A 13,214-nucleotide genomic window follows, 5' to 3' on the forward strand; every position below is an offset into this window, starting at 1 on the left:
GGCACAGGGCCCGGTTGGGCACAGGGCCCGGCTTGGGGGGACTCGGTGGCCTCGGGAGCTCCAGGCTGGGGTCAGAGGCGAGGCCTCAGGGCTGCTGTAGGCCATGGCTGTGCCCGGTCCCGGTCCCGGTCCCTGTCCTGGTCCGTGGTGTCGGGAATGGCCTGGAGAGTGGGGAGAGGCCCCACTGTGTGCCGGTCCTCAGTGTTAAGGAGCATCCAGGGAAAACTGCGAAGGGTATAAAGCCATCACGCTCGTTCTTTTCAGAGAGGATATAATGCAGCCGTACAAACAGCTATTGCAAGATGTTGTGTCCCCAGAAAGCGTAAATCCAGTCACAAAGGGATGAGGCAAATCAGTGATGGATCGGCCTATCTGCGGCTATTAAACACAACAAACGAAATGCGATTCCAGCTCAGGAAGTTTCTGAAGCACTGTTCCCCAGAAGCTGAGAGGCCATGCCAAGGGGAATATCTGTTTTATATATGCCTTGTTTTTAATCCACTTTCCTTAAGCATCTGTTACTGGAAAACAGGCTCCTAGGTTAAACAGACCTTTGGTCTGGCTCATGATAGTTATGCATCTCCATTATGTTTACCATTTCCCCTGAGAAAACCATTTCAAGCTTCTCCGTTCCTGCTTGCCAGAGGAAGCCGCATGTAGCAGGGACTCTTCCTGCATTCTGGGACTCTCTAATGATTATTGGGTTGGCTCCCGGTGCGTGTGCAGTTCTGCAGCTTCCTTAAGGTCTTATACGCACACACACCCCCCAAAGGCACTGAAATTATTTTAAACAGATGTAGCTGGGATACTGTTAAGTCTTTCCTGAGAGTATTAGGGTGGAGTGGGTAAAATACTCCCACCCCAGCGGGACGAATCAGAGCCCTCTTAAGACGTTAGAAAAAGCTGCACCCTGGTGGTAGAGGTGTTAATAAAAACCTAATCACCAAGGCCTGAGAGCTGAAAGCGGCAAGATGGCATCCTGACTACACTGTTCTGGTGCCACAGGCCACAAAAACTTATCGGCACTAACTGTGTTAGCTAACATGCCACCTGTCCCTGGGCAGGTCTTTAGGGCTGACATGATCTTTTTGCGAACCTTTTCAGCTGAAGTGCTGCTTATTGCAGTCTTGTTCTAAGTGATTTCCTAACAACTTATTTTAAAAGAAAATGAGTTTGATAAAAGTTAAAATGTGAGAAGTGGGATTTTATGCACGCAAATGTTAGAACTTATTTGTAGAATTCACACTGTAAAAATCCTTGGTATTAATCATCATTAATATAACTCTAAAAGCATCTCACGCTATCAGGCATTAGTGATATATTCAGATTACTTGGTTAGGATTAATAGAGGATTGGCTTTCTGATCAGCAATTAAAAAAATGTTGCACCTCTCTAAAAACAAGTACTCCTTTGTGTCAGCCAAGCTGCTGAAGACAAATATTTTATTTTTCAAAATTCTAATTTTGATACTGGATTGTAACCTGTGCATAAGAAACTTCTCTACATGGAAAAGGAGAACAGAAAGTCAGGTCAGCCACTTAGTTTGTCTCTGACTGATGTAAGGCTTAATGGCTTAACCAATGTGAAGGACATCTCCTGCAGGCAAAAAAATCAGATGAGACTATTTTATGCTTTTGATTTACCTTTTTGAATAAATGATGATAGATAAAAGTGATATCACTATAAAAAAGTGCTGTGGAATCAGCAGCAAGTCAAGAGGTTTGGTTGCTTTGATTAAGGTTTTTCATGTGGCATTGAGATGGTAGGAAGTCAGTCATTTCTGCAGCAAGATTTCATGAGAGAGACTGCTCTTACTGGTTTTGAGATGAAAAGCAATACATTCAGAACATATTAAGGATGGTATATTACATAGTCTATTAGTTTTAAAGGGGTGAGGCATGTCTATAATTGGAGGTAATCTTGGTTGGATCACTTGTTTTATTTTATAAAATGTGCTTTGTTGTACGCTGTGCCTTATTTATGTGCTCTTATACCTTTCAAACAGGAAGACATGTTTTCTAAACTGAAATAACAAATAATTAGCGCATAATTGGCATATGCTCCGTAGGTAGAGGCTCTGCTGTGATTTAACAGTCTGGCCACAGGAGCAGGATGAGGACTGCAGCACCCCATGACTATTGCTCCCCAGAAGGAATTGTGCAGCAAGGAACAACTCCTTACCCAGAGGCAACGGATTAACAGCAGCAATTCCCTTGAAGGGAAAAGCTCCTGCTGTCAGAGTACCCAGTCAGCTCAAGGAAAACAGGGCCATGTCCCAGAGCATCCCAACTGCTCTGGGATGGATCGTGTCCCGCAGGCCACACAAATACTGCAGCTGTTTCTGGACCTTGTGCACAGAAGGCAAATTCCACGTGCCCATACTCCACGCTGTCTTGCAGATCTGTACAAAAACCACGGGGAATCTAAGCCTACATCATCATTCTAATTGTTTTTACCAACATCTAAGTTTTGCATCTTTGATAGTGTGTGTATCTTAATTAGGAGCTGGTTCTCAAGTGTATTGAAAACCAACCGAACAAACCAAATAAATGTATAATTCTAATACATCATTCTGAGTATTCAAAATATCTAATTGCTGTAGCTTATTAAAAACAGGCCTGAACTTACCCTCCGCCTTCCCTTGTCTTGAACACGCTCAGTAAGTGGCAGAGGTTCTAACATCTAGATCGGAATCCAAATCTGACTATTACAGCTGATACCTGACACCTGTTTTAAATTAAGTCTATGATGAATGAATGCATATAATAAAAAGACAAATGAGGTTCTAACATACTTAGGCACTTTATAAAGAATTATTTTAATGTAACATACTATTCTGCTTTACTGGCTGATTAATATTTAATATTTCCTAGCTGATTAAAACTGTGGTTCTAATGAGAAAAATAATTGAATGATAAAACTAGAAGGCAATTCCCACATTTAAGTCTCAGTGATTTCAGTACTCTGCAATCACTGTATTGAGCTTAGGAAACTTTCTTCTTCCTGAGTACCAAGGTATTTCAAAATAGCATAATTAGGCACAATGATTTGTTTTTTTGGTGGCAGGGGAGAGGGCAAATCGCACGAAGGCAATGCAACAGCTGCACACTGGAACAGCCCACAGAGAACTTTGGGGCCGTACCACAAACTCTCATGAGTTGTGTGGGGAAACTGAGGGGAGTGACTCAGCTAAGGGCTTCTAAAAATTCTTGGGTCTTGTGTCTCCCCTCTGCATTCAGGTGGTAGAGAAGGCAACTAGGACTCTTTCTTACTGTTGGTATTTGCGACCGTAAGCAAATGTGGCTCATGAAAAGCAAAGCTTCCCAAGATGCTTTGTTTTCTGCCTCACCCTCCTGACTGACAGAAAAGGAAAGATTTTCAGATCCATGAACCTCTTTTTTCCCCCTTGTGGGAAAAACTTTTACAAGCCCTTCCTCTGACAAGAAAAAAACCACTCCCCTGTAGACTGCCAGGATGCGCTGAGCGTGTTTAGTGTTTGTCCTTCTTTGTATATTCAAGATCCCACTGGGGTAGCAGAGCTACAGTTCCAGAGTTTATGTGCATTAACTGAACTGCTCTGGCCAGTTTTAAATAGTATTACAGAGAACCTGCTTCCCCTAACAAGATTGCTCACGGTTCTGGTTTCTCTAACTTAACTATTCAAGCACTCAACATAGCCTTGATTACAGTACTTTGCAAGCAGCTTCTCAGCATTGTTATAAAATTTATTCAAGCATTTTATTAAGAAGCTCAGACATAGCCTTAGGTCTCATGTAGGCACATAAGAAGATTTGGTTAATATTTTGGAAAATATAAAAGTGTAATCTTTGCCTGCTTAAAACTATTTCTTTCCGTTCTTTCAGAGCAAATTAACAGAAAGAAGTCAGTGGAGCCACACTGCTGAAGGATCAGGTAATGCTGAGAAGAAAGGGCCTCCTATATTGGGCTACTAAGGTGAACAAGCAATGTTTTATAACATGTAAAGTAAGCAGACATCAAGTGTTTGGCTGTCTTCTTGCAGAGCTCAGCAAAAGCAAAGCACTACCACTATTCCTGGTCAGAAGGAAAGCAAATTATTTAGATGTGAGGGGAGGAAATGAAGCCGTTTCCACACTCCTTTGGGATTAACATACGGTAGCTGAGAACACCTGACATTCTCAGGCTGTCTTATCTTTCCTGTCTAATCTTTAATGAGTGAATAGTGTGCGTTTTCCTTTCTCTTTTTCACATGTGCATCCTAGACTTGTGGAGAGCTGTCGAAAATAAGGAGGAATGTGGCAGCGTGACTGACATCTCCTTTCCATACAGATGAGAGATCTGCATGTGGAGATCACAGGCACGCCATCTGATCCTGAATAAAGCATGTGGGCTATGACCCCAAGTGAAGATACGGGCTTTGGTCTAATAAAATTTCTTTTAACCTGCTTTGTAATTAGAGCCTGTTTTGAAAGTGTGCTCTGTGATGCCTGGTTCGTGTTAAAAAGGAAAATGAAAAATGTTTTTGAGTAGTATGTAGGTTAATGCTGGAATTTTGTTTAAACAGCTCAGTATTGCTATAAGAACAGGCATTTACACATAATAGGAATATATTGTTTTTGCAGACAACCTTGCCTTTTATAAATACAAAAACATAGGCACATACTATTGTTTCAGATGAAGCTGATGATGTGGGTATTTGTAAACAGAGCATTTAACTTGGGAAAAATATCGCAGTTTATGGCATTTGAATATTATTTTTCATTTCAAAAACAAGTATCTCCTAAAAAAAAAAGTGGTTTTCTTGTATTTCATTTCCCCCCTTGCGGTTCGTTGTTCCTCCATGGTGTAATACTCAGTTCAGGACATCTCAGTCACTGTCACAGTAAAAGTCTGTGATTCAGCTGCAACAGGAAATTACAAATGTAAAAAATAGTGCCTTTTATGATGGGACAGGTTGTCAGGAAGGGCAAATTATGATGTTACCTAAAGTGAGTTACTTGCTCAGCACTGGCATCAATGGCCAGCAAAAGCCAGTGACCGATGCCCTAGAGAAGGGGGATTAAGATGAGCTGGATGGAGGTTCCTACCTTAAGGCAGAGGTTATAGTATATCGTTAGGCTAGAGAGAACAATTAATCCAAAGCACAAAAAGTCTGTTCTCACTTGAGGATGAGGTAAACCAAGCTTTCACCACGTGCTGCTGTAGGCACAATTGTGCCAGTTGTGGGGGAGAAAAAAAATGTAACCATTAACTAAGACATCTGCACCAGCAGCAGGCTCTACTGTCCGTGCAGCAGGACAGACAAGGCAGCACTTCTGCTGCTGCAGTTTCTTTTTTACTCTGGAGGGGAGGCAAAAGTGCAGGAGAGGAAGGGTTGCTGCGGTGATGCACATATTAAAATGCAATATTCCTACACTGGTAAACTGTTCCTTGCTTAGGCAGAGCTAAAGGGGATCAGATATCATAAAGTGAATTATTATTTCTTTGGTAGTTCAATTAGATGAAAGGAAATTCTAGAAATGTGAACCTACACAGAGACTCTGTACAAGGCCTCTGCACCATTAAAGGGTGCCCTTAAATTGTTCAGCGAGTAGCAACCCAGTTCACACCTCAATACAAACTCACCACTTCGCCAAGAGTTTTTGGCAACAAACCTCAGTACATCACAGCATGGGACTCATGGCACAGCTGCCTGCAGAGGAGGTGGACCCCCATGATGCACCTTGAGTGGACACCCATAACCTTCCTCAGTGGGCACACAGGATCTGTGCACAGCTCAGGCTCCTGTTAACGTGGCTAAGCAGTGATGTAATCACCAGGCCTGGGTCAGGGACGTGCTGGGATTTTGTGTGTACTCAAGTAAACGCGTACGGCAAAAAAAAATTAAGAGCTGATGAGAAGAAAAACAGGATTGATGGCCTCCAGGTTAAAGGCCAAATCTCGCTATCCATAATCTCCCACTGACTTGTCACAGCCACAAGGTCAAAATACATGTTTTCTTTGGTTTTCATTCTCCATAACGAAACACCTATATGACTTCAAATCAGTTGGGAGTAAATATTAACAGAGAATAAAAACAATAAACTTATTTAAAAGACCCTTTGAATTACACACACTTCAGCTGATTTTCTCTGATTAAGACTACTCGTTCAGTCAGCCCAGAGCCTTGGGTCCTTCTCTTGATGCTGCACGTTGACACTTACCTGACAATTGCGAGCCTTGCTGGTTGCTAAACACTTCCAGGTCCTTGGTGGCTTGGATGCTGCTTACCTGCAAGGTTCTTGAAGACGCCTGCCAGGCAATCCCTTTGGAGGAAAGCTTTGCTTTCAAGCTCAGTCGTCTCAGAGACTTAGGGACCCCGTCTGGTGAATATTTTTAAAAACGTTGGCAGGAAAATCTAAGAGGTCTTTGAGTTGACTCCATCATGTGCCAGAGCAGCAGACCCCACATGTCTACTAGAGAACTCACAACAATCTCATGAAAAGTGTAAAATAACTGGAGAAACTAAAAAAGAGGGGGAAAAAAGATTCTATAACAATCTGTAAGATCTGACAATAACCTAGGTATTACACTTTTGGATGAGCTGACAAGATCTATTAAGTATTACAAGGATCATTTAAAAGCGCCTAGATAATTGTGCAACTACTTGCATAGAGACACACATTTACCCTATTTGCAAACTTTTGAGTGGTGTGCTAAAATCCTTGAATATCACTGAACCGTAAAATACATCTTCGTCTAAGAGTTTCAAGACATCAGCATTTTATATTCCCTATTTCTTTGGTATTTGAGATTAATATTAGATATAGGTGAGACTATACAAACTGAAATAGTTAAGTTGTAGTTACTCACATAAAACTTAAGGCAATCTCTCAAACTCTGCAATTAATCTAAGATTAAATATTTCTTTCAAAAATTACATCTATAATTTATTATGGAAGGAAGAATTACATGGCAATGGTTTTAGGAAGGATGTCTCCCAATATAGTTTAAAAAAACCCTTTATCCTACTTTTTCTATAATAGTAGTTGAGGAGGTACGAAGCATAACTCTATAAATTTATGGGATTATTGCAGTGAGAATTTGCTCAGTCAGGACCAAAAGGGGAATCCTGCAACCTTCTGCCGAATCAGTCTTATTCAAATAAAAATGAAAGCTTTGTTGTGATAAAGCCCCTAATTCGGATTACATGATTTGGCCCTTAACCAAAAATAATTTGACTAACAACATGTTAAAAAAAACCCCACAAAACTACCTGAAGAACAATGGTGGTTGTTTTGTTGTTTGTTTTGATTTTTTTTTAAATATTCTCTGCTTAGAAGTTTGTCCATGTGTGAAAGTCACTTTTCAATACAGAAAACATGCCAAATCTCCAGTTTTTAAACCATATCCTGATTTTTTGGTAGAGATTAATAAATTTGAATTAACTACAAGATGAATTAGTTTATATCATGTGTCTATTATACCAATGACATTTAAGTTTTAAAATTCAGGAATGAATTGACCTTGAACAGCATATGTACTCAAAATGTATGATTAAAAAGAATATTAATCATTTAATTTTATAAAATGAACAGCTGTTCTAGTTGATTGGAAACAGCTAAAAGTGTAAAATGTATTTTGTGAATGCAAAATTAAAAGTTAATTTTATTATAGAGTGCAATTTGCCAACTAGAAATAAATTCTTGAGATGTAAGCAATATATTTTTGTAACGCTCTACCCATACATCAGAAAGGTCACATGTATATTTAAATGCCATATTACTATAAAAGTTTAACGATTTCAATTGAAAAGCTATCATATGATTTAGCTATTTAAAGATGAATATGAAACAGCTATGATGGCTATGCCCTCTTTTTCCAATGATCTATTCAAAAGCTTTAGAGAGAAATAATGTTTCATTATGTATTTTTTATATTCTAAGCTGTTACTTTTACTTACCTTGTCTCATGAATCCCTAATATTCTGCCTCTTTTTTTTTTTTTTTTTACCATTCTCACAGACTTAAAATTTTAATTAGCATTTGACATCATGGGTTGTCACTTAAATGTATCTCTCTCTCACAACAGGTATTTAATTTTGACGGTACATATTTTTAACCTGTGCACTTTCATGCTTTAAATGTTGTCATTATACAGCTATTATACAAGATGCATAGGCTACAACATGCCACTGGGGGGTTTTTGATTGCTGTTTTCTTTTTTAATCGGACACCACCATCCCCTTGACACGGTGCTGGCACTGCCTGGGCTATGGCCTTTTGCTTAAAACCTAAGTTATTTGCAGGCTCACACTTAAGTGAGTGGTAAAACTTTCAGTATTTCAGTACAAGCTGCGTCTTGAGGACTGAGTAAGAACACAAAATATCTGACTAGACCAGACAACATAGATACTGGGTAAATTCAGTTCGTCATTCAACCAGAGAAAAATCTTTACAAAGCGGTCCAGCCTAGAAATCATTACATCTATGCTTATCTGGCTATTTTCTGCTACTTACGTCTGCTCTAATAGGAATGGTTCTCTAGTTCTTAGTCAGGCTGAACTTGTGCCAGAAACCATCGATTACATCGCTTCAGCTTGCATTAATACTTCATCTTGATCTTGGCACATCCAAGTCCACTATTCTGTCCTGTAAGTGGACCTTCCGTACTCTGGGATACCGTCGTTTTCCCTCTACTGCTACCAACAAAAGCACTTTCCATTACTGTCCATTGTAAGTAGGTCTGATCCAAACGCAGAACTGAAAGACTATTTGATGAAACAAGCTCTCTTTTAAAGCAGTCCTGAATTCTGTAACGCTACATTCTCAATGTAACTTAATATCAAAGACAGGAAGCAGGTTGACACTGTACGCCATGAAACGTTTTAAAAAGCAGAAACGTTATGTTACTCCTGATGACATATTTAAATCATACCTCACTAGTAAGTGGGATGTGCTTTTGTCTCAAAGACTTTTTGACTAAGGACTTCTGGATCAGGTCCATCAGTTATTTCCTCCGTTGCTGTCGCTCCTTTCTGTGACACTAAAGGTATCTTCTACTTAATACCCTCCAACAACATGCTTCTGGAGCCTAAATCTTTGGCAAAAGAACCCTAACCAATGAAGCTAAACGTATTTCTCACAAGGCTTTCTGTAATAGGACAGGTTATATAAGGTTCTTCAGTTGTAAAGATGATAACTGCCTGGTTATTAATTTAATAAGCTGACACTAAGAATATGGTGTGGGAAATTAATTCAGAATCATAAACATTAAAATATTGTTGAGGAGCTGTACAATGGTAACTGTCCATTAACTTCTCATTATTTCAGATGTGAGGGTTCTGGTGGTGTTGTCTCATCTCATTATTTCCTGAGAGAATAGATTCTTTGCAGTATTTGACACACATACAAACACATCCGTTTTCCACGTTCTGTCATGATAAACATTTATCAAGCTGCTGCTTTTCTCGATGCAGCAGTCCATGGCAAAGCGCATCTCTCATCATGGTTGTGCTAAAGCTTGTTTTACAACTGCCACCAGAGGAACCCATCTGAGGCTGAATGGTTCCAGATTAGTCCCAGTGAAGTCTCGATGGCACTTTTTATTTGGCTGTCTCATTAGGTAACCAGAAAATAAAGCTGACTTGGTAAAAATATAAGGAGCAAATAACCTATTCTCAATGTTAAAATGCAAAATTTAGCAAATGACTAATCAGGTTCCTGATTTGTTTGTTCTATACAAATTTCAGTTAAAAAAAGTAATAGGGAAGTTGCTACAGTAAAAATGTCACTATTTTAAGAGAAATTTGCCAAAATTAATGTATGCCTGAACTCATACTTACATGATGCCTGATGAGGCAAGGAACCGAAAAGCTGTCACCATCTACCAAGTACTTTTAAACACAGTTATGTGCCAAATATCTTCCCCTGTGCAGGACAGTGACTGCCATTTCGTCACACTGGGAGGATAACAAGGACCTCACCCTTGAAGTCTGCAATTTTACGGAAAGTTAACACATGGAAAGCACATTTTGGCTGTACCGTGCCAGAGACAACTTCAGACTGGGAATGGCTGGTTGCCACAGGCCCCATGGCCTGGACCACTCTGAGAAAGGGCGTTATTCACTTTGACTAGTGCCCACCTCTGCTCAAATGTATATCCCAGTCTGTAGGACTTGACCTGTACCTTCACTCCCAGTACTGGCACCACGTGTTTCTCTTTTCCCTCACGGCTTCATGTATAGGAAAGAAAATACTGACAATTTTTTTTAAAAAAAAACAACACCAAAACCAAAAACCCCCCACAACAACCAAAACCCAATCCAACAGGCCAACATCAGTCCGAAGACGGAAGGGATTTTAAAGGCGTTTACCGTGAGCAGCTCCCGGGTGACGGTGCGTGGAGCTCCGCTGGACCGCGGCGATGCGGCCGGACCCGTCCCGCCCCTCAGCCGCCTCGGCGGGAAACGGCGGGGAAAAGGATGCGGCGGCGGCGCGGGGAGGGAGGGGGAGCCTCGGGGGGGGGGCGATCGAATGAAACCGACGCGGCGGGACCTTCCCTGCGTGACCCCAGTGTTAACGTGTTTATTTCACGCTGCAGCCGCGGGTCGCTTTACAGAAACATCTCATGCTGGAGCCCCGCAGGGGGCCGAGGAGGAGGAGGGGAGAAACACTTGTATTCAAACAGAACTATTAAATAACCTGTACACAAAACTTCAGTCTTTTCCCCTGAAAGCACCCAGGGCCGGGCCCCGGCACGGCCGGACCGCTGCTGCCGACCCACCCTCGGGCGCCCACACGCCCCGACCCCCGCGGCGGCGGCCCCGCTCCCGCCCCAACGCCCGCGACCTCCGCTCGGCCGCGCCCCGGGGCGGGGAGGGCGCCTGTCCCGGGACGGGGGAGCGCGGCGGCGGCCCCGGGGGTGCCCTACGAGCGTCCAGTCCCGGGCCTGGGGGTCCGCGGGGGCCGTGGCTCCTCGCGGCGCCGCCCCCAGCCGAGCTCCCGGCTCGCCGGGCCCGACGCGAGTCCGAGAGCCGGCGGCCCTCTCCGCCCCTCCGCCGCCGCCCGGCCCCCGGCTGCGGGGCGCCCTCAGCCCGGCTCCCCGCCGCGGTGGGGGCTCGGCTCGGCCCGCGGGTGCCGGGCCGGTGCCGCCCCGCCGGCCGGCGGTCACAGGTCGCGGCCGTCCTCCCGCTTGACGCCGTCCGCCGCCGCCTTCAGCTTCTTGTTCTGGTGGGTCTTGACGTGCTTGGCCAGGTGGTCGCTGCGCATGAAGCGCTTCCCGCACTCGGGGCAGACGAAGCGCTTCTCGCCCGTGTGAGTCCGCAGGTGCCGCTGCAGCTCGTCGGAGCGGGTGAAGCTCTTCCCGCAGAAGAGCCAGTTGCAGACGAAGGGCCGCTCGCCCGTGTGCCAGCGCAGGTGCGCCTTCAGGTGCGAGGTCTTGCCGTACACCTTGCCGCAGCCGGGGATGTGGCAGATGTGCTGCTTCTTCTTGCCCGGCTCCGCCTCCGGGGCGCTGCCCGCGGCCGACTGGCAGTTGGGGCAGCGGCAGCGGCGGCACCTCCTGGCCGTGGCCGCCAGGGGAGACTTGGTCTGCAGCAGGGCGGCGATCTGCGTCTGGTACTGGGCGAAGTCCGAGTGGCCCAGCACCAGGCTCCGCGGCAGGGCCGCGGCCGCGGGGAAGCGATGGCCGCAGCCGCCCGGGGCGCCGGCCTGCTGGATGCTCCACCAGGGAATGTCCTCGGGCGGCGGGTTGGGGGAGAGCTGCCGGCATGGCTGCGCGGGCGGCAGCAGGTTGGAGTAGCCGGGCGGCAGGGCGGCCTGGGCGGCGTAGGGAACGTAGGCGGGGGGGCAGCTGGATGGCAGGGCGGCCATGGAGGAGGGCAGCATCTTGACGGGGGAAAACTCGTAGGGATAGGAGGGGTCCGCCGGGGGGGTGAGGGGCAGTTCGTGCGCCCCCCCGAAGGAGGGCTGCAGGTGGTTCTTCTGAGGGGTCAGCCCCAGGCTGGGGTGCGGCGGCGGCAGCCCCCCTGGGGAGTGCGCCGGCATCTCGCCGCTCCACGGGTGGAAGATCCTGGAGGGGGATCCCAGCGTCGGGTCGTAGGAGACCTGCAGGAAATCCGAGGGCGCTGCGCCCGGCTGTCCGATCCGGCTACAGGTGGCGGCCAGAAGAGCCAGGGGCGAGTGCTTGGCCAAGTCTGGGGAGGCGCTGGGGGTGCGGTCCTGCGCGGGAGCGGGAGGAAGGCAGGGAGAAGGAGGAGAGCGCGTTACTCGCCGCCCGCCGCCGCCGACCCGCGGCAGCGGCCGCGCCGCCCGCGGGAAACTTTCTGCGCCTCTGCCCGCCCGCTGCCGCCCGGCCGGCGAACTGCCCGAAAACAGCGTCGGCCGAGGGGGCAGGGCGGGCCCGGCCCCCACCCGCCCCGCCCGGGGACCGGCCCCGCCGCCTCTGCTGGGCCGGGGGCGCCGGGGAAGCGGCCGCTGCGGGCAGGGGGCAGCCCCGCATCCGTCCGTCCCGTCCCGTCCCCCCCCTGCCCCGGGACGCTGCCTGGAGTTACCGCGGGCTCCTGGCGGGAGAGGGAAATTGCCGACCCGAGGAGCCCGAGCCCGGGCTCTTCACCCCCGCGGGGGCACCCTGCCCACCTCTCCCGGGCCGCCGCGGGGGGGAAGCCTCGGGAAGGAGGCGGCAGGCGCCGGCTGGGCCCCGCGCAACGCGGGTCGCGGCTCCGCCGCTCCGTGGGACGCGGCGCCCTGCGAGCAGCCCCGGGCGCGGGTACTGACCTGGAGGAAAGCCTGGAGGGAGTCGTTCCGGAGGACAGCCACCGCGGCCATGGCTACTGCGCCCGGGGCGAGGGGAAGGCGCCGGGGCACCGCCGAGGCATGGAGACGCCGAGGGGAAGACGAGGAGCTGCCCAGTTTCCTTCTCTCGCTCTCTCTCTCGCCTCTTCCCTCTGATCTCTTCGCCTCTGTGCCTGTCCCACCCCCCCGCGCTGCGCGATCTCCGCGGACTGTCTGACTGCACCAGGATCACCTCCAAGAATTTGATAAGGACTTTGCTGGGCCGCCAGCCAGTCAGAGGGAAGATTTATGGCTTTGAAGTTTGCCGCTACCCAATCATCAAAGAATAGCGGCTCTTTCAGAAGCGAAAGCAAATCCTTTGAATCCACAAAGCTCCTATGGTGTGTTTGTTGGTCTGGATAAAAGAACTGATTATTAGGGGGGATGGGAAGGGAGGAGATAAAGGCGGGACAATTAATGAAG

General features: G+C 47.0%; 1 protein-coding gene across 1 annotated transcript; it reads right to left on the minus strand.

Annotated features, from left to right (window-relative positions):
* Positions 1-11,065: 11,065 nt before the first annotated feature.
* Positions 11,066-12,868, minus strand: SP5 (Sp5 transcription factor). Its single transcript, XM_074595142.1, has 2 exons — positions 12,735-12,868; positions 11,066-12,179 (listed from the first exon to the last, which is right to left on the minus strand). Exons 1-2 carry the CDS (start codon positions 12,783-12,785, stop codon positions 11,127-11,129), a joined length of 1,104 nt encoding a protein of 367 aa, XP_074451243.1. The 5' UTR covers positions 12,786-12,868; the 3' UTR covers positions 11,066-11,126.
* Positions 12,869-13,214: the final 346 nt, after the last annotated feature.

This window comes from Larus michahellis, chromosome 7, assembly GCF_964199755.1.
Source record: "Larus michahellis chromosome 7, bLarMic1.1, whole genome shotgun sequence".
In the NCBI taxonomy this organism is placed as follows: domain Eukaryota; kingdom Metazoa; phylum Chordata; class Aves; order Charadriiformes; family Laridae; genus Larus; species Larus michahellis.